Source organism: Dermacentor albipictus, chromosome 2, assembly GCF_038994185.2.
Source record: "Dermacentor albipictus isolate Rhodes 1998 colony chromosome 2, USDA_Dalb.pri_finalv2, whole genome shotgun sequence".
NCBI classification, from domain to species: Eukaryota; Metazoa; Arthropoda; class Arachnida; order Ixodida; family Ixodidae; genus Dermacentor; species Dermacentor albipictus.
This window is the reverse complement of record NC_091822.1, coordinates 26,953,628-26,975,954: the sequence shown is the minus strand read 5'-3', so window position 1 is coordinate 26,975,954 and position 22,327 is coordinate 26,953,628. Positions and strand designations below refer to the sequence as shown.

The following is a 22,327-nucleotide window of genomic DNA, read 5'->3' as shown; positions in this document are numbered from 1 at the left end:
TAATGTGAACCTTGAGTGCAAGTGTTTTTTCTTCGCGAGATATGTGGAAAAGAAGCTGATCCTGAACGACAGGGTACTCTGGGCGCCGGCGCTGAGCCCCAGGGGTGAATCTCCGCATGGCTGCCATTGGCTGTTTTTAAGCTGACACTCTTTAGACGCTAGCGCCAATGTCCCCGTCAGCTGCAGCCTTAGCAGGAGGCCGACACTTTGGTAAAATGGCGTTGAGCGCGATGGTTTACGTTGTACGCACAGCGGTTGCTCAGTGGCTGTGGTGTTGGGCGGCTGAGCACGAGGTCACGGGATCGAATCCCGATCACGGCAGCCGCATTTCGATGGGGGCGAAATGTGAAAACACCCGTGTACTTAGATTTAGGTGCACGGTAAAGAAGCCCAGGTGGTCAAAATTTCCGGAGTCCTCCACTACGGCGTGCCTGATAATGAGAAAGTGGTTTTGGCACGTAAAACCCCTTAATTTTTTTTACGTTGTCATGGCTACAGGAACCGCAGCTGCGCGGCGCCTCCGCACCCTAGCTCTTTGTGTTTTTCTTCTTTTTTTCTTTCTTATGACAACACGCTACGTTCGCTTTCGCCCCTTCCTTATGCCCCGCGCACCTTTACTTTGCTTGGTTTGTGCCTGTCCACGGTGCCTATTCTTTTTATCGCGCGCGCTGCCGCTACGCCAGACATTGATTGGCCTTGTGAACTGGCGCGTGGTGCCCCGTGGATTCGTTATGTGTTTGCACGCACGCAATGTTTTCCATACTTTGAGTATGCCAGCCTATGCCAGAACCTATATAAATTCAACTTCCAACACAACAGATCTTCGGTCTTGGTTTATTGACTTCCATTTCCAAAAACAAAGATTTTAGCATAACTTGGTATCATACACACTGGGAAAATCAACAAAAGTGAAAAATGCATGACATGTACATGACAACAAAACTACATGAATGTTCACAGACATAAAACCACAAAAAACAAGGTTGCGGGATGGAATCCCGGCCATGGCGGCAACATCTTAATGGGGGTGAAATGTGAAAAGACCCGTGTACTTAGATTGAGGTGCACGTTAAAGAACACCCGGTGGTCAAAATTTCCACTATGGCGTGTCTCATAATCAGAAAGTCCAAAATCAAGAAGGCGGCTGACAGATGGAATAGCACACTGTGGTACATAGTTTGTAAACAGGGATAAGGTGCCTCAGAAAGGCTAGCCAACGTTTCGATAGGATGACCTATCTCCGTCAAAGGCGAAGATAGGTCTTCCCATCGAACATAGGTCCTTTGACGAGGATAGGACATCGTATCGAAACGTTGGCCAGCCTTTCTCAGGCATCTTATCCCTGTTTACAAACTTTATACCTCATAACCAGAATGTGGTCTTAGCACGTAAAGCCTCATAAATTTCATGGAAAAAGTTAATAAAATAAAACTCCACAAAATACGAAGGCTGTTGCATGTACACAAATATAAAAAAAGCATGTTATATAATGCCCTCAAGACCAAAGTGTAGAAGTGTTGCTGCTATGCGCCCTTAGAGCTTCTCATATACCCACTGAGATATTGTACAAAACTGGACGACGTGTATGACATAGTCATCCCAACTAACGAAAAGGAAAATTCACTGGTATTGGCAAAAACAATGACAAGCTAAATAACAAAAACTAGAGTAAAATGCTTAGATTGTTTCATTGACAACCATAAAAAAAGGAACTTACCTATATATCCGCACAAAAGTATACAAAATGCGTGGCATATTTATTACTACTCAACAAAATGAAGAAGACATGACAGAACAAAAGTTACCGTGTACTAAAAACGGAAATGCACATTATCAGATTATTGTCCACTTGGCTGCAGCTTGAGTAACGATGGTAAGGAAGAGCAGGAGGTAGTCAGCTTTTGCAGCAGCACATAGAAAGCATTCGCAGAAATGCCTATTCCTCAATCTTAGACCACGTGAAATAAGCCAACAACACTTTTTTTTTTCAGCACGAATGCAATGCTTAGCAGTAAAATCACGTAAGTTAAGGAAAGTGAACTGCTGGGCTAGTTGGTTAACCGGCATGATATACGAAATAGAACAGCGCGGTGTGCGCGGGGACAATCTGGGAGAAACGACACGAACGAGCGCTGCTTGTCCCCGTGAACACCGCGCTCTTCTGTTTGAAATATGTCTTACCAACTCGCCCAAACGTCCGTTTTAATAATATACAAGTTTTGTACGAAAACCACACACACACGAAAGCGCCCATGCTGTCTCATTTTTGTGTTTGTGGTTCTGGCGGAAAACTCGTTTATTATGTCACCTAAGGCACTACATCAGACCTATTGGGCACTCCTTTGTGCAATAAACACTAACTGCATAAATCTGCATATAGGACACTTGCAATGCTCATGCTGTCAAGAAAAAAGAAAGCGTATCATGCCTACACATGAAGGTTGTTCGGACGGTTTTTCCATCGGCAATTAGTGAGATAATACATAAACACGAACAGGAATATGAGCTGTTAGTACGTTTCTAGAACGGTGACACACAAAAAATAAGTGAGAGCGGAATGGAAAGCTGGGCGAGTTACTGAAGCTGCCAAAAGAGACTTGGCACAGAAAAACACAAGTCATAGACCAAGTGACAATGAGGAGGAACCTCTATTTGTCAGGTTTCACAAGTGGTAAGAGGGAAGTGTAGCACAATGAATGCGCAACGACGTCCGGAGACTCATGGTACACACATGTTGACAATGGTCGTTTTCGTGTACACGCGCCTTCTTATGTCCTTCGTTCTCTGCGCTCACATGTTGTCTTTAGTCACCCGGGAGAACCTTGCAGGGCTTGTTTTTGAGGTATTCCTGTAGGACTTCACGATGCACGACCGGTGAGAGTCGTGAAAAGGCTGAAACATCGCGAGCACAAGCCTGCAGTTATCGAGGACCACGAAACTGACGAAACTTCACTCTCCGGCACAGGCCCATCAGCGTGCGCTTCCCGATAACAGCAGGTAAGGAAACGTGAAACTCCATGCAGCGGGTAAAGCTGGCGCCGGGCGGGCGCGCGGGCCCAGAGACAGTCGAAGGTTTGGGAGGATAAGGGGAGAGGAGTTGAGAGGAGGCGGCGAAAGAACGCAGCGTCCTGAATCGGCACGCAGGCGCGTATTACGCGTATTTACTTTCCCGCCGTCCTCATGGATGGAGCAAATTACCTCTGCTACCGAAGCGGCGGAGTTTGCGAGACCAGGATGAGTCTTTGTTCGGGTAGCTAATTTAGCTGTTGTGGCATACGAAACACCGCCGATGACGAAGCACATTCACCGATTGCGCCGCACATGGTTCAGAAAGAACTAGCTGACCCTATATTCTATTACGATTATTTTGTCACGTGGTTGTGACAGTAGAGAACAACACAGCGTCGAAACTGTCATTTAACATTTAACCCTTCATTGGGTGAACTCGTATCTAGCAAACCAACGAGGAGGAGGAGGAGGAGGAAACAAAGGGGAAGAAAGATAGCGAGGTCAGCCAGTGTAAGTACCGGCTGGCTACCCTGTGCTGGGGAAAGGGGTAAAGGGAATAAAAGAAGAAAGGAGAAGAGGGGAAAAATGGAAACCAGAAAATTCACACAATAACGCGATACTACGTGCTACAACACTCAAAGACGGCCGCACAATTGGCATGTCCTTAAAAACTTCAGCAAAGCCCTTAAGGCCTTGAGTGCCGAGGCAAATCTGGACGAGTGTCTTAGAAACAAATCAATTAAATCTCAAGCACAACAATAGCGATCAGCAGAGTCGGCGATCGTCGGAAATCTGGCCTGCGGGTCGAGCGCGTAGGCTTTTATAGATGACTCGTCGAAGTTCGAGCACAATCGCGGGTGTGCGCGTGGCTTCCAGAATGTTATAAACAAGTCGCTTAACGCGTGCGATCGGATTAGAAAAATCGCAAACTGTGACAATCGAAACAAGCACGATAGATATCAAACAATGCAAACCAAACAAGTGCGAGCGAGAGCTGACGCGAGCAGACGATATGGTGCGATACTGGTTGTTGGGGTAGTACGCATGAAACCAGTTTCCCGCGCGCACGTCATTGAAGGGACTGCAATCAGTGGTCTCCGCCGTATGGGGCTCGCGTCTTTCATATTCTGCTCCGTGTTCGCTCTTCCGTCTTTCGCTGTGCTCGATCGCTCGGTTACGCCTCCGACGCCAACGCTCACCGCTGGAACGGGCGCCTAAGAGTTGTGCTCTAGGAAATATTTGGCAGAACGCGTCCTACGGAACAAACAAAAAACTAAGTACTGAAGTTCGTAAGCGGGTGAAAAAAAAGCTTAATACACAGCACCTGCACAACGTCAAGTCGTGCGCGGCGCCACTCTGATTTCGAAATGTCGTCTGGCACGACCTCATTGTTCAGTGCGCAATAGGTCTGATGATCTCGTAGGCTCCGAAATAGCGTCGCATAGCTTCATCACTAAGTCTCGTCGGCGCTTCGGTGTCCGAGCTCAAACACGGTCGATGGTTTGATATTTCAAGCAGCGCCGTCGAAGATTGTAGTGTCGGCTGTCGGAGGAGTTCATCGCCCTCCCTCGCCTCACCGCCACGCAGCGCTCCACAGGAGAGGCCGCGCTCCCGGTCCGCATTCCTCGCTCGCGCATGTGAGATTGAGCCGCCTTCGCCGGATCACCCTCGCACGCCTTCCCTCGCACATACAGCATGCGGTGCCCGGCGAAGATTTTATCTTCCTTGGATTTGATACGGAACCCTATCAGCTGGATCTCAATACGCAGGAGCGCGAGCTGTCGGGCTTCTTCGGTGCGCTAGTGGTAAGACTCGACCATTGACTTATTTCCTGGTGTGGATGTCGACAGTGGCCCCAACAAGTCCACTCCTATCTGCTGGAATTGTCGCTATGGTGGTTCGATTGGTTGCACCAATTACGCTGGCCTTTATTGTGATGTCTTCCGTCGCGGGCAGTCTCGGCATGTCCTGACGTAGTGGGCAACGTCGGCGCTGAGGCGTGGCCAGTAATAGTTCTCTTGAATGCTCGATAGCGTACGGGAGGATCCGAAATCGTCAGCCATCAGAACCTCATGTAAGACGTGCAGAACTTCTGAACGCCGTGCAGAGGGCACAACAAGAAGGTAGTTAACAAGGACTGGTGAGAAGTTCTTCTTTATGAGGACGTGGTAGTGCAGGGAAAACGAAGACAAGTTTCGCCTAAATGTCTTTGGGACAAACGTCGGCGTTGCCTTCGAAGTACTCCACGAGTCTTTTCAGCACTGGGTGTACTCACTGCTGTTCGGCGAAGTCTTTCGCTCTTGTTGATCCCAGGAAAGCGTCTTCATCTCTGTCCACTTGCGGTGGCGAGTGAATGAAGGCGCGTGATATGCAGTCTGCATCATAGTGCTTCCTTCCGGACTTCTAGAGTTCACTGATGTGAAATTCTTGGAGTCTGCAACTTCATCGTGTGAAGCATGCTCAAGGTTCCATTAAATTTGCAAGCCAACACACTGCATGGGGGACGCTTAGGACTATGAAGGGTCTGCCGTATAGGCAAGGGCAGAATTTCATCATATCGTTGACTACACCGCCGCAGTGCAGTGGAGTCCCCGACGTCCTCTCCGCTCGCCTTCACCAGGACGTTGCCTAACACCACAGTGCTGACCGCACAGAGCAACAGGCCGTGGGCGACCAGTAAATTCATATCGAGAAAAATAAAAGCAGTAACCAACGGAGGTGCTCTTGCTCTTCGTCGAAATTCCGAAGACCCTGTGCCGCCAACAAAGATTTAAAAGAACACCTCCCAACAAAGCAACGATGAGGTGACTCCCCGCGAACGAAGCTCTAAGGCAGGAAAACGCCAGCCAAGGACATGATGACCCGATGTAATACCACGGGAACAAAGACACGCAGCCGAGACATGCTGCCGCACAATAACTGCAACACAAGGGAAAGAACCATCGCCCTCGACGTGCCTCTCGACGGCCACGAAATCATCGCTCTTGTAGACAGAGTAGCCGAATACTCCGTCATGAATGGAATATTCCTCGCCAAGTTGAAGAAAATTGGGACTTCATGGGACGCACCTTTAATTCGGACAGCTGGAGGACAGCTGTGAACACCGACTGTAGTCTTCGCGACAAAAATTAGAGTTCATAACTGGACATACCCTTCGACGTTCGTTGTCCCCCAGCAGCGCTAGCGAAAGGTAATTCTCCGAACAGACTTCGTTAGTCAACACGGCTCACTCATTGAATTGAAGTCATGTTGATTGCTCTATCCGAAGACCATGTGATATCGTTGAAAAGCTATATGGGTCACCATGCCTTGAGTGTGCTTCAAGATCAAGTCAATGTCCTGCCTCGCTACAGTATCATCGTTTTAGGGGGCACAAAAATGGCAGCAGACGTAGAAGGTGTCGGGGAAGGCGACCAACACCAACTGCTACACGGTGAAGCTTGCGCCACCAGAGGAATCGCTCGACTGCATGGAGGGAGAGCAAAAGTAATGTCGACAAATTCCGCCAGGAGTACAAACACCTGAGCAAGGGGAGTCAATTACATACAGCGAGGTCATTGTGGCAATTACACATTCGTCTACCCGTCTACCTTTACCCATACAGCCACTGTTCCTACGTTCCTTCGAGGGGATAGAATTGCGGCATGACAGTGCGCTGGCGCGGGCTGGAAGGTGACCGGGACGTCAAGCAACGGTGGCGTACGTTATCGCTTCAGCTTGAGGGCTGTGTGATCCTGTCTGCACTTCGCGAACTCCCAATGACCACGAAATTTCTTCTCGCACAAGGTCAGTGATGGGCGTCACCTAACGCTGCAATGTTGCAAACATCATCTGTAGCTCCTCGAGCACATTTTTTGGATGCTCTCACTCAAGTCATCGGTACCAAGTGCTTTGAACTCGTATTTAGGCTTAAGCATTTAATGATCGTATTCTCTGGTACACATTTCCTTTGTCTTTCCGATGGCAATTGTTTCTGATAAAAATTTCGCGACGATCTTCGGTGGATCTCGAATTAGCCCGGCGATCACGAAATGAAACAAATGAGGAAACGAACTTTCTTCTCCTAAGGCATATTGGCGCCAGCATGGCGGAATTGACGGGCTGTATCTCCCGTGTGACAGGCAGTATTCATGTGGACGAGCTGCACTCGGGCTTCAAAGAGAGCTTTTGCCCTTTTTTTGCACGTGACGCTCTTAGAGGTTGGCAGAAACCCTTTAGAAACAAGTGCCATGTGGTGAGGGTTGACTCCCGGTTCGCCAAACAGGTCCTCGCGGCATCTTCCAAGGAGACATACACATGGCGCAACATGTCCTGAGAGGTCCATTTTTTGAACGTCGCGACCCTTTCGTATGTGTCAAGCGAGCTTTCGGGATCTTCTGTCGATAAACCGCGAATAGACAGTGGCTCCCTGTGTTGTGGCATGATGGTAGTAAACACGGGTGCGGTGATTTCTGCTGTTGGCTTGGTCTTGATCTTCCGGAAACTCTCCGGCAGAAGTCCGTGCTCCGGCAGGAATTTTTCCAGCCAGTAGCTAGCTTGATGGTCCGTGAAGAGATCGCCAACGTCACCATGGCTTGGGCTTGCAGGGGGTTACGTTTACACAACCAAACACCTTCACCAGATGTCACGTCGTAGTGAGTGAAGAACACAATATCAAAAGTTGTGTGAAACCAACTCTTTATTGGGCGAAGCTTTGTCCAGAAACAACAAGCCACACTCATCCCAACAATAGCCCAAATCACAAGGAACGCGGCAAGCGCAATGGGTGATGTTGTATTTGATCTGCGGGTCAAGCACGTGGGCTTTTATCCATGACTCTTCGAAAGTTCCAGCATAATCGCATATGGGCATGTGCCCATATGCCATCCAGAAGGTACGACACCATTTGTCCCCAAGGTTCGGTGAAAAAAGACAGTGGATATAAGAATCGATAACATTTGGAAACATTCCGATTACATGCAGGTGTGTCCTGCGCCGAGCGTTTCACATTTGTTAGCCGGCGAAAAGCGGTCACCGGAGCAATATAAAGAAGTACACGTGTCAGCCTGCACAATTATCAATACATGACATAGTTTCGTGCGCATCCCCATTGCCTTTAACATTGAAACACCGCTCTAGAAATTCAATAATTTATTATTGCACTAACAAAAAAACTACGCTATCCTACAAATATACATCGGTTGAATGGGGTGTTCAATCTGATGTAACATTTCATGTGGAAACTGTTCAGGAAGATTGCATCGAAACAATGTCATATGTCTTGAGATATCTGTCTCGCGATTTCTCTGATAACAACTTCCATAAGGATTTCTTTCCTGGGCACCTTCATATACACTTAATCAAGCTTCCTGTTCGAACGCTGTTGTCGTTGCAGTAGTTCACTGCAAGGTGCATACGAACGCAACGGGCCTTGTCAGTTCAGACTGTCTGCAGGCTGTGAGTGTGCATTGAACTGCTTGCAGAGTGTGGCCATCGGTCAACTATTTGCGGACTGTTTCTTTCGCTGTAGCGCCGCCTTCTGTGACGCCTACGGCGGTTCCTGCGCCTGGCACTTGAATGAGTCCGTCGGTGCGGTGGCTCCCTCTTCCATCGGAGATAAGCCTTCGGGTAAAGCCTGAGAAGGAAGAAAACACGAACGGTGCCATCGGGAACACCTTATAGGCTATACCAGAATGCCTCCCCTGTTTGCTTTTACACAACAGAGGCCTGCTTTATCGAACTAATATACATTATATTTGCCCGACTATTACGATTTTACATAAAGTGAGTTAATGCACGCTATGGCTACTCCCGGTTCAACGGCCAAGTGATAGAATGGCTTTACAAGTAGGCGGCTTTGCCATGATGGTCGCCGGAAGCCCGAGTCACTAGACCAATCAGACTGTGTGCTTTCTTTAGCATACCATTACAAAAAAGCACGAAAGCTCCTGCGACACCTGCAAAGCTGGATTTACATCTGGGAGAAACCATTAGCCTGCCCTATTGGCTAAACAGTCCGGTAATAAATTCATGCAGGTGCCATCGGGCAAGGTTACATTTGCACGGCACGATGGTGCTTGCGCAATTGCCATGCCTACACTCGACTCCAACGCTTATGCATGTCGCTGAAGCGCCAGAGCCGAGAGTGTTGTTCGCTGGATGTCGCTCATGGCGCCAGCTGACATGTGGAACCCGCGCTGGTTAGCAAGCGCTAGGTAGTGAGTTCGCAACTTAAGTATTTTGATGCCACGAGGCAACGAATATGGCACGTCACTTTCAAGAAAAACACGTGTGAGCCTTTGTCAACAACTGCCTTAGCACGACGCGTCGAGCCAAGCTCAGTCTGTGGCCATGCGTCTTGCGAGAAGCGCATGCTCTCTTATGTTCTACACGTCGAAGCCCTGTTATTTCAGAAGGTGGACGCACGTGTCTGAAGATGTTCGTTGAATATGCGGACATGAAATTGCAGCACGTGCTACTGAAAGCTGTCTCCTCCGCTCACGGGGCGCAGTGTTAAGGCACTACTCCTGGCACGCGAAGTTTCAGCGCTGGATGCTCAGGCCGTGTAATTCGACTATAGCACGTGTCCATCAAAGGCAAATCAAGAATGCAAAGCAAAAAAAAAGAACGCCTGCAAGATCGCAAGTGTGATTTCCCACCAATAGGCTAGCGTAATGAGCCTCAACAAACAAGCCATTGTGGACTGGCTTGACGCTGCTATGGTTTGACAGACCACCGTCAAAAGGACGGACGGACGCTCTAGATTTTCCATCCGACCTGCGAGTGCCGAAAGTCGAACTCTGGAACGAAATAGAAAAGAAAAATATTTGTTTTTGGTTTAGGTTGACTTCCTTGAGATATTTTCATCGATGCAGTGACTGCACCTTAAACTGTACCATGCTACATTATTCGTAAATTTACATGAGGCTGCTGTCATTTGAGAACTGACAGCACCGTTACTACTGTTTTCAGCGTGTCGGGTCGGGATGTAGGCGTAGGAGCAAACGGAGTGCGAACATTTATAATTGGCGACCGCCAATGAATTGTCTAGTGGTGGGAGACATAAACAACCGCTGAAACTAAAAGTGACTCCTTGCTCAGCGGTCGCTTCTCCCACACAAAATTATAAATTAAAGTACGGGCGTAAGAAATAAGCAATTGTGCAAAGGAATTACTGCTGAGTTGGGCATGAAAGTGTAATCTTTCTTGCAGATAGTTGTAAAATATTTTAGGTTGGCAAATCAGCTACTTATATTTCAAATTAGTTTAGTAAATGAACATAAACCGCTTCAAATCGGCCTAGTCATTGTTTTTTTTTTCGTTGCAATTGAATCACACCAAAGACTCTGTTTTGTGCAGTTATCTATACACGACCTATCCCATGTGACCCCTAGCTTAGTGCTGCCAAATATAGTGCAATTTCTCTATATCTAGAGACTTCAGGCGTTGTCTAGAGAAAGGGAGTATTTGTCCATATCGAGAGAAATTGGGCACTGACACATTGAAACAATGCAACGGCTGACGTAAGAGCAGTGTTTTTATGTCACTTACTGCAAATTGCCTTCGCATTAGCTAGCAATGTATGACGTTTGATTGTACCGCAGCGCAGTGCGCGCATGTTGCCAAGTTCAATGGCGGCAGATGCACAGGGCTCTTTAACAAAGTACTCGTACTCCAGTTCCAGTGTTCGTACCTCTAGCTGTATTTTCGATCCCTGTGCTTTCCGAGTGAAAGGGTTACGTTATCTGCAATTGGCGAATCAAACGTCTGCTGCAACACTAAAAAAGCACGAAGCACGGGGGATTCTGGGTGGAAGGCGGTAACAGAAAACGTATCCTAACACCGAGCACCACAATGTGGCCGTAGCGCTCAGCCACCGACTATATGCACACGTATGCCAACATTTACCAAGAACCACCCAGAGGCAAAGGAACCTTGGACAGAGTACCAATTATCATGTGTTTGTTTCCTTTCAAAAGAAAATAATAAATTGGCTGCCGCCTACCCTGCGCGATTCGCTGCAAATGACGTGAGAGCACATAGTACGCGGCATGCGAAAAAAATTACCACAATTTACAATGGCTTTGTCCACTGGCACATTTTTTCACATTGCTACATCCTGCATGGGTCGTTCGTTGCCCAAGTTTCTTCAAAAGAATTTTCGCGTAATTCTGACACCCTGCTCTGCCTACAATACAAGTTTGGAAAACAGCAAAAATAGTCGTGCTGTCATGTTCTTTCGTGATTGTTGAAAACTAAACAAGAGCAATTCTTTTTAGCAAATAATTTGCATTTCGATATCATTTCAGCTTGAGTGCGGTGACTTCAGTATTCCAATATCGATGCAAGATTGCCAAATGGCCCATTAAGCGAAAGTGTCTGTCGTCTGCAGCAGCGAAACAGCAACAAAACTAGCATTGCCGTTGGCTGCGATGCCACATCACGAGCTGCGCCTCGACGGTGATCTTGGAAACACAAGCTGTACAATAGCACGCCAGGTGTTGTGTGAAGGGAGAGGCAGTCGCTGCGACCTTGACATGCGGCGTCGCCACCACAGGCTTGCTGGCTTGGGCATCACGCGCCGCTGTGGCAGATTACTCGCAAGGCAGAACTCGAAGCACCACTCAGCGCCGTTGAATTGGACATTACGTCTTTGGAATTAACAGCTCAAAGTGCTTAGGTGTCATCACATTTTTAACGTGTTTACAAACAAATTTCAGCTATAATATTTGTAATACTTTCCCTATACAAACAAAAATTTATCTTTTGAGAAATCGTATTGACAAACAATTTACGAACAACTTTTTACAAAAAATTTAAAAGAATCTAAGTAAGCGTTTTATCCAAACGAGGGAAGAACCGGCATTGGAGGTTGGCAGCTCTTCGCTTCGGTCGCTCTTTCCCTGAGTGCTGGACACTTGTCACGGGAAATTCGGGATTGAAAGGATAAACAGACCCACCTCGGCATCCACGTGCAAATTCTGCATCTTCTTTTACTGGTAATCGCCTTTGACAGAAAAATTATCTTCTGAAAGATCACAAAACCCTCAGCAGTGTGTCTAGGTGATGCAGCAATAGGTTTTAAGAGTTACAAATATGAATATCTTCGCCGCGGTGGCGGACATCGTTAGTAACTTTGAATACGTCCATCTATCCATAAGGTCCCCCATACCAGCCTACATTGGAGATTAATGTGGGGACCAATAATGTGGAGTTGCATTAAAAGGAAACATTAGCTCGTGTGCTCTTATCTAAATACGTGTAAAAGGAGAATTCATTTTTCTCGGCAACCACTGCACAAAAGTTGACGATGTTTGTTGCATTTGAAAGAAAAAACATTGAATCTAGTGACTGCTAGTTTTGAACGTTTGATTTATATTGTCAATCTTTATTGAGAATTGGCAAACATCAAAAATATTCAAAAAACACAACTATCAAGTTTACAGTTCTAACTAAGCAAGCAAAAATTATGTCACAATTCTGTGAATTGCGCCTAATAGTACATCTAAAGCGGGCAAAATTGGTATGTTGCACATTAATATAAAAATAAAATTAGTAATATGTAAATACAGCTTTTGCAGAATCCGTGTACACAACGCAAGAAATTCACGTAAGATTGCCTTGACTGATCTAATAGATGCCTTTTACAGAACCGCGATATCTGTTCTTGATGCAGAGATACTAACTCATAAACTTCGTGCGTCTATCTTTTTTGAACATGCGAATCCTTTAAATTTTTTTAAACAACATTTAAACCCTTAAGCGAAATTCTGCTTCCTATAGTCACTAAAATTTAACTTTCTGCCTCAAATGCGACAAATGTGGTTAAAATTGTTCCATGGGTTATCTCAGAAAAGCTTTTGTGCGTTTTACATGTATTTGAATAGGCCGCATCGGAATGGGGCACGAACTAAAGCTTCCCCTTAAAGGGTCCAATTTGAGGCTGCATCGGAAATTTTAGTATGTTTTCAAGCCACATCAAGAACTGACAAAACCGAGTGTGCCTACCAATCGTGAAAACTAAAAATTCTCAAGGATCTTGAATAGCTTGGAAATACTCAGGGAAATCTCAGGGAATATGTGATTCTATCAGGGAAAATTAGCTGTAATTTTGTTGAAAGGGAAGGAAAGTCGCGGCAATGCTGGCTCGAGTAACGGAGAAGAAACGTTACGAGTGTACAGTCAACGGCCGACATTCCGGAAACCCGATAATTTCGACGGCTTGGCGGCCCCGCCATGCACTCCCTGCCCCCCCCCCGCACTCCCATAGAGTCAATGTATAAGAATGCCTGAAATTTCGACCGCGAGAATCCATCGCCATCCTATTTTCAGGACTTTTCGCCATGATCGCAGCATGAAACGGCATTGATGAAAGCCACCACGACCGCCATTTTGATTAACTTGCTGTCTCGAACCGGTGTTCTAGCACGCAGGTCCGCTGGCAGCCATAGTCACCACCGCGACAATGCTCTTGACGTACTGCTTCAACATTAGCTAGTAAGCTTTTTGCCATTCTGTGCCTCGTTTTTCATTGAACTTGTAACTGTAATTGTTATTTTAGCTGCACCAAGAAATGTCGGCGTACACGGTGGGCGTACACGGTAGTCGTAAAGGTAAAAACCCTTACGCGTGAGCGCCCGTTCGCCAACCGCCATGTAGGCGCCCGCTGTCAGAAATTACACAGACTACGCCTTTGTGGTCCTCGCGATTGGCTTCAAAGCTGGGGAAAGCACACCGCGTTGCATAATGCCGTTTGCCGAAAGCCAACTTCACCTCAATCTAGCAATGTTACTTGGTGAAGCACACGCAAAAGTATTCGGCGAAGCATAAAAATCGTGGGAAGGGGCCATTGTCACGGAACACAGTAAGTATTCCTTAATTATACACGCGCGAACCCGCCATCTCTTGTCACAGTTCAAGCGCCGATATACCTAATAGGTGTACTGGCAGGCCTTCAGAGCTTTTTCGGATGTTCCTGTGGCAGTTTGAGCCGTTAAGGGCAGTTTCTTCGAACTGCCCGATTTTTCGGACGCTTTCACGGCCCCTAGGAAGTCCGAAAAAGCGGACTTTGACTGTACAACTTGCTAAAAGAACGCTTCAGTTGGTCCGTGGGGCAAACGCGCGGCGGAAGGATGATGAGAACAGAAAGAACCTATGCATGGGAAAGGAGGCGTGCCGCCGCTTCTTTGAAGGAGCTTCAGCTAAAAAAACAAAGTGTTGGCTGACGCTGAGATGCAGTGTCTCTTAGCCAAACCAAAATAAACACTTTAAAGCAGTGAAATGCAACACTCAAGCGTTGTGCGCGGGCTGAGAGCATCGCAGGACAGTAGAGGTTGACTTACCAGCTGTTGAGAAAGGATCTCACTTGTGACAATGTTCAGAACTCATACCGATGAGCTTGCTTTAAATTCAGAGAAATACATCAAGTTCGAAAATATTTGCTGCTGTATGCATCTTCTTTTTATTTGTACTTGAGAATGTTCGACTCAATTTTCAATGGGTATTACCATTTTTGGTAATATATTCGCTGGGCATTTTACTAACCCTGCCATTCTATTTTCTTTTTTCAGAGAATACACAGTACCCCTTACTATTGTAACTAGATTAAGTCGTTTACTAATTTTTAACATGCTTACTAGAGAGTGACAGCATCAGTCCACACGATGTCCAACCCGTCTTGACATAAAACAAAGTTCTGTGTCACTCGGGGAATTTTGCAAAGGTACGGAGGGAAAACCAGGAAAATTCAGGGAATTTCCATATGTGAACTTGGTAGACACGCTGAACACTGTTCGTTGGCAGATTGAAACAAATGAGTTGTTGATTGGGTTGTGCCGAAGTTCACACCACTAGAGAAGATTTCATTCGGGGAAAAGGCCCATTCATAAAACTAGCAGAAGACTTCAAATGGTTCTTATATAGCTAGGTGTATTCGGAAAGTGAAATATATAGGTAAAATGGCTACAAAAAGTTACCTATTAGCCCCCTGGTTAGCGATGGTGGGGGTGATTTTGTCGGTAAGGTTAATTCCAGGGCTGAATTGCGGGGCTAATAGAAGCTTTATCTGAAATCTCCGAATTTCTAGGCCACTGAAAGATTTATTTGCAGTATCCCGCTTGAGCAAGGAGGAGTGCACTTTGTCCGCACCTCTAATATTCAGTTCCCGTTACTCGAGGTGGCTAGACCAGTTAGTAACGCTTAGCTATAGACCGTTTCATCGGGCGAGGAGGATAGGGCGCCCGGAGAGCCTTTCCTCCTCTCTGGCTTGGGCGATCCGGCGCGGCGCTGCTTGAAAGTAATGCTTTTGCGTGCTGCGGAACGATTTCGAGATGTTTTAGATCTTACTTTGTGAAATTTACGCCATGTTCGTTCAAATAAGGGCGTCAGGGAAGCCTTTCGGTGCATCGGTAACTACTGTAGGCAGCAATATGTCTTGGGGGCACAAAAATGTGACGCGCAAAATCAGCCGCGGTGTGCGCGTATTATCAGTCGCGGTGCGTGTATGTGTTGTTTACTATTTTGCTAATATCGATTTTAATTCAACAAAGAAGACCGGCGTCTCTGTATTACCAGCAATAAATTGTAAATCAGCTCACTGTCTGATCGACTGGCGTAGGGAGTAAAACATAAAATATAAGAGCACATGCTCGTGCACGGCCAACCTAAGGCAACCACGAAACATCTGAGCGGCAGGCGCTATCAAATATTTGTGATACACTGGCATCGTTCTCACGCATATCAAGTCTAGTATGCTTGAAATGACTATATGTCTACGCTAGCCTTTCTGCATGAGGCCCATGGCGCTGCTCAGCACAGCGATCACTGCAGTTGGTGAGCCAGCACGATACATATATAAGCTGTGTGCTTCAGCATTGCCTTTGTGGCCTTATACAGCCATAATATATGAGAGGGCTCACATAAAAAGAATGCGATGGCTATTTTTGAGCGCAAAATTTCCGTAATACGTGTGAGTGCGTCGTAGAGAACTGAACGAACAAAACCGAAAAAAGAAATTCGGTTATCATTCTCTTTAAAAAGCAAGAGAAAACGGGCTAATGACGCACAACGTTTATAAATATATAACCGCTGATGCCGTATGCTTGGACCACGCGCTATATAGAACAAATATATCTGTAATCAAGCACCTACTACTACTTAAATAGGACGCTCGCGCAGTTCGTAAACGGTCGCTTTGCTGGACAAGCTTAATTCAGACTGTAAGGTATGCTCCTATTACTCGCCAAATCTATTTTATTCATGGGTGGAAACCTAGTCCATCCAACCAAGTAGTCACACACTGTAACCTGCAGCGAACAGTTTGAACGCTTGTCAAAGTATAACAGTACAGCTCCTATCGTAGCTAGAATGGTACCCACGCTGTTAAGATCGTCTGGTATGTTTCATGGCTCCTAAACCGCAGCTTAGAAATAGAGGATAATACTGAAATAAGGTCACGTTAATGATTGGAACATTCAGAAATACACAATTGATCTCCGAGGCTGATTGTAGGCTCAAATATGCGCGCACTTATCGCGCTGCGTGTTCCATCCACCTCAACGCCAGCAGAAGTTCAGGCCATGACGCCTTAACCACTTCAGCACGCCTCATAGAACCGTTTACCACGTAGAAAACGCACGTCATACTAAATAGACCGCACGACTATGGAAAAAAATGCCAGAACCTACCGCCGAGCGTATACCTGCCATGCAAAAGACCTCTTTCACCCAAGCCAGTATGGCGCTGCTCATAGGCGGCACCACTGCGTTCACAATATGGCGGCGCCTACGAAAAAACGGTCTATAGCCGAACTAGTCGCCAATGGTGAGCTTACCAAAGCGCGTAGATTGCCGCCAGGCCCCACAAGCAGCTCTGCGTGGCGAGCAACAGGACCACGGGCGCGGCGAGCGGCCAGGACACGTTCGCCAATGCCACGTCAACCTCGAGCCAGGCGAACGTGAGCGCCATTATCATGCTGCCCGCGAAGGCGACGCTGATCAGGAACATCAGGTGATCTTCGACATGATCATCATCCATCAGCCATTGGGCGAATGACTGCGCGCCCATTGGAACCGTCGTGTTACACAAGCCAGCCGTGACCTCCGAAAGCTGGATGTTATGCAGGTGTAACTTTATCCAAACTTTAAATATATGCAGAAGCCATGCAGGTGGACTACACCAAGGTAATATTCATTGCCATCGCTTGCACATATTCGGATTATAATTTTCGTTGCATTGAATTACGTAATTGGCCTTATACAACTTCTCATATACTATAGTTCGATAAAAATTACCATTAAGAAAATTTTGTAGCAGTATGCAGAACTAACTCCCGATAAGGATTCAGTTGCTCAATACGCGCTGCATAAAATTGTTTTTCCAAGCATGAAAGAAGCCCGTGAGTACAAACAAAGCGCCGCGACGGCCCGTCGCGGGACGATTTTGAGTGTAATCGCGGGCTACTCTCATGCCTACAAAAGCACTCTTATGTAGCATTGAGCAACAGAAAGCTGTATCGGTATTTTTTCATGTTGCTCCACAATTTCTTTATTTACACTTCTCATCCATTTATAATATTTGAGAAGTTGATGAAATAATGAAGAGTAATTATGCAATGAAGCATATAGCAAAACAACTAATGTCAGTATCTCTATTCGAAGGCAATTAACATTTAGTTGGTTTTCTCTATCTACATGGTAGCTGCATATGTTGCAGATAGTTGGAATAGGAATTCGTGTAGCCTGTAAATGAACAGCATTCTTTAAACATTGGCCCTATATGAATGATCCGTTTGAAGCCTTCCCCGTACATAACAGTTTCGACCACTTGTTAAATAATTTTATAAAGACAGTATTTCAACCAAGGTATTCCGAATTTTACTTCGTGTGAACGTTGGCCGTAACGTCTCCCAACTGTCACTAAAAGTGATCTTTCTGTTGCTTGCAATTACAACAGGAAAGCAGCTTCCAGAGTGAACTTTGTAATACGCACCTAATACGGTCTGGATAAATGGCATGCGCAATTTTCATCTGATGCTCATGTATTGTCGACGCACAATTAATTTCGTCCACACAAAAGCAAGCCTCTAATATTTCACAAATATGAGCAAGGTGCCTTTATTCATTTACCAAGTGTTGAAAAGGCTTGCGCTAGCGCTATGTAAGCAGTTCGATCAATCAAGCGCATTCAAAGGACGTGAGTATCTCTTTAACGTAGTCTCTGATGCCGAAAGGCGGGAGAGGACTGGCATCTTGCATCAATGATGGATCAACTGCGACGCAGCAGGGGCGTGCTTTGAGCCGTTGCTACAAGGCTCATCTCCTCCGCTACCGAAGCACTACAACCGAGCATCCTTTGCCGCACTACCTGAAAGATATATTGGATGACCTGCAGGACAAGGGCTCTGCGCCTGCAGCGCTTAAAGAGAAGATTGCCAACCTCATGAACGACATTGACGAGTACGAGGCGAAAGCCACCGCAGCTCTCGAGTACCGCGACTAGATTCGCAACACCATGAGCCGGGTCGGGTTCTATCTGAATTCCACTGCATGGGCCCGGGGCAGAGCCACCCAAGCGTTCTGAACGAAGCCGCCACACAAGATGTCTCCATGCAAGCAAGTTCCCGAGCACCGATAGAACGAGTTACGCTATCGAAACTACAGGTACCCCTTTTTTCCGGGGAACTTCGCGAGTGGCAGGGCTTCTGGGAACATTTGGAGGCCAGGATCCATAGCAACCGCGAGCTGTCCGGCATAGAAAACTTCAGAATAGCGGCTAGTCAGGCTTGCTCGTACGGACACCTTCTTTACCGAACAGCGCGAAGAACGGGATGCAGGTTGAAGCTCAGTGACTGTGTCGTGTGTCTCTTTTCTGTGTCCCGTTATTCGCGCTGTCTGCAAAAGAAAGGACATAGACATGTTTTCGTATTTAAGAACATGCTTAACCAGTACAGCGAAGCGTGCAATCGAACTGTGTGCCTTGCGGAGGCCAGGTACCCGGTAACAATGAAGATCCTCCGAGAGAGATTCGGTCGCCCAATCACGCTTGTCCATGACTTTATTAAGAGGTTGCATGCCATCGTGCCCGTTGATTGCTCTTTTCAAGTATCGCAGCTGCAAGAACTCTACTAGGAGGTGCACTTTCATACAGACTGCCTCGACAGCCTCAGAGTCCACGCGTCAGAACTTGGTCATACTTCGTGGCCTTATGTGATCGCCAGCGGGAGATATCGATATTCTCTGCCGTTAACGCATGAACGAAACTGAGGCCGATGAGTGGGCTACTCCGAGGTCGCGGCAAGACAAGGTGGAAATTCGTTCAGGTGCAAGTCGAGGGCAGAGGAGAGAGCCAGGTCTCCCGTTCAAGGTGCTTGCCGAAAAATTCCACCGTGGAATTTTGTCTACCCCATAAGCGCTGGCCGCAGGTTCGGCATCAAAGGACTATCCCTGCTTTGTAATGTGCAATGATTGTGACCACGCCGCAAAGGAATATGCCACTTCTATCTAGGCTCAGGCAGTCGCAACAGAAGCCGGCCTCAACGCCGGCACAATAGCGTCGACGACTCCAGTCAGTCTCGTTCCAGCCCGTGCTCAAGATTTGAGTCCGTACTGTCCATCTGCCACGACGACAAGCGACATCTGAACGAGTTGCCAATACGGTGCATCAAGGTAAACCATTTGTTCAGACTTATAGAGAACAACCACAGGCCCACGATGAAATCAACCATTGCTGAAAACAGCATTTTCACTGAGCAAGAGAGTAGGCTGAACGGAAACCGCCGAGGGACCAGTGAGTGTGACGTAGAACACTCTTAGAAGAGAGCGAGGCCACCTGAGTCATGACCTATACAAAGGTCACGGTTGACGAGGATGCCCAAGAGACCAGTTGCTGAACCGCTCAGCTACCCTTACAGTCTTACACGAGAGCAAAACAGTCAACGCTCAACGCTCGCAGATCTTGCGTCAACGGCCAGTCACCCTATACCAGCTGACCTGTGTGCTGAGAAGTACATGCATCCCAGTTACATAGTGAACACAGTGTTGGATAAACAGAAATCGGCGCGGCAAAATCATCACTCCTCCTCCTACCGCCACCGCAGTAAGAAAACAAAACAATAAAGGGACGCAGTGCTCGGAACCGTGGTATCGACTTCACCATCTCGACGATTTTGAGAAGGGATTGCAATTTTATCTCTGAGAGGGACCACTACATGCAGCTGCCTACAATGACGAGTCCGGCATCCAGAAAAGCTTCTTCGACGGCGTTGGAAACGGAGGAAGAAGGGACACTTCCTGTTTCTACGCTCTGTTCCACGCACCAAGCCGATGGTGCGTTTAAACTAACAGCCTGAAGTTATTGTCGTGGAAGAAATAATGGCGCCGCCTCAGACATGGAAGAGCAGCCGTGTCGTTAAGGTGTTTCCAGGAATAGACGGTATTACGTGGTCCATCCTGATAGTACTGTTAATCACCGTAAACAAAATCCTGAGCATCATCTCTACCTTCTGGAAGTGCACACGTGGAACCTGGACGTGCGGGTGTGCTCAAAACTGTAGAGAAAGAAGGCGAGAACGCATAAGGCAGAGGTTTGCGCTAGCTCCAACCTAACACTTGGATCAATCAACCGCATGCAACGGACGTCGGTCACTGTCTTTAACAGCGAGGACACAGGAGATACCAACTGAGAACCTTTAATACCCGAAAAGAAAAAAAATGGTGAAGTAATTGTTTAGCACGGTTGTAATCAAGGGAAGAACAAAGTTATGCAGATCCCACGTGCTCTGGGAATCGTTGAACGCGATGCTTTCTATGCTGGATGCTTTGATTAATGATAATTATCGGTGACGTTGACAGCTAAAGCTTAATTTCTTCAACGTTTAGGCTGAGAGAAGAGTGATGAGTTGATGTTAAATGTTACTTTACCTGCACCACTGTTGCTTGTCTGCGTAGTACACAGAACACACAGGGAGAGGTCATTGCTTGAGGAGTTTTGTGGGCCATATTTTATTTCAAATGTTCGAATTATTTACTGACCTTCATTGCGCTGTCCATGCTGCTTCTAAAATAGACGCCATACTTGTAGATTTCGCCAAGCATTCAATAATGTACCGCACAAACGTCGAATAAAAAACCTTGACAATCTGAACATTAATTCGAAGGCTATTTTATAGCTAAGAAGTTTTTTGGCCAATTACTACCATTCAGTCTTTATTAATGGCCATTCATCAACCCTCTCCCACGTTAAATCTGGAGTACGACAAGGGTCGGTACTCGGACCTATATTATTCTTAGTTTATATAATGACAAACTATACTCAGAGTTCTACAGTCAGATTGTTTGCAGATGATTTCGTGATATACAGACAAATTAATGAGGCTTCTGATTCACTTCAGTTACAGTCGGACATAGACAGGATTAACAATTAGTGCATGCAACGGGAAACGGAAATTACCACTTTAAAAGTAAATTGGTGAGGATTACCATAACATCTGACCCACAACCTTGACACTACACTCTAAACAGCATGACCGTAGAATCAGTACCTGTCATAAAATATTTAGGTATCCATTTAGCATCCGTCATTTCGTGGAACATTTACATAGACACGGTTATCAACAAAGCTTCTAAAACACTCGGATTTCTCAGACGCAATCTGCGTTTACCTAATGCAGACACAAAAATTTTAGCATACACTACGTTAGTGCGCTCGCACTTGGATTAGGCCTCTTTCATTTGGAACCCGTACCAGGCATACTTAATAACAAAATTGGAGTCTCTTCAAAATAATGCCATTCGATTCATATCAAAGAACTACTCGCGTACGACAAGTTGGACTAAAATAAAGAAAGCTCTCAAGATACCTTTTCTTGAAAGACGTACCCCCGTATTCTTAAACACGCCTTCACTTGAAGCTCCTCCTCGACTCAGCCAAGTCGAGGCGACGGGGCTTCCTTCACTCAAGGCTCCGTTGTGTTTCATGAACACTACTTCACCTTTCCTCCGCCAAGGAACGCCTTGAAAATGCGCCCTCGACTCAAGTGAAGTGTATCGACCGAGAAAAGCGTCTGATATCGAGACTATTCTTCAATGTGCTTTTTAAAAGACCCATTATTTAAGACAAATATGTGTTTCAGTTCATTCGTCTTCCTAATCAAACAACTACACGGCGCAATGCACAACTTTAGCACGGCAACGCTGCCACTGTGAGCGCTCGACTGATAGATCAAGCGGGAGCTGTGTTTGAGGTCTGGCATTAATCGCATCTCAACAGCTGAGAGCATGGCGTATGGCTGAGAACCAAGATAATTTGCGCCGGCAGTTGTCCGCTGCTCTTTTTTTCCTAG

At 46.5% G+C, this 22,327-nt stretch overlaps 1 protein-coding gene across 1 annotated transcript in view; it reads right to left on the bottom strand.

Annotated features, from left to right (window-relative positions):
* Positions 1 to 8,130: 8,130 nt before the first annotated feature.
* Positions 8,131 to 22,327, bottom strand: part of LOC135897907 (uncharacterized) — a 69,438-nt gene continuing 55,241 nt past the window's right edge. Inside the window, exons 4-5 of the mRNA XM_065426600.1 lie at positions 16,820 to 17,040; positions 8,131 to 8,623 (exon numbers count right to left, since the gene is read on the bottom strand). Of these exons, the coding sequence (XP_065282672.1) occupies positions 8,428 to 8,623; positions 16,820 to 17,040 (417 nt within the window). The 3' untranslated portion in view covers positions 8,131 to 8,427. The remainder of the gene's footprint in view (positions 8,624 to 16,819; positions 17,041 to 22,327) is intronic.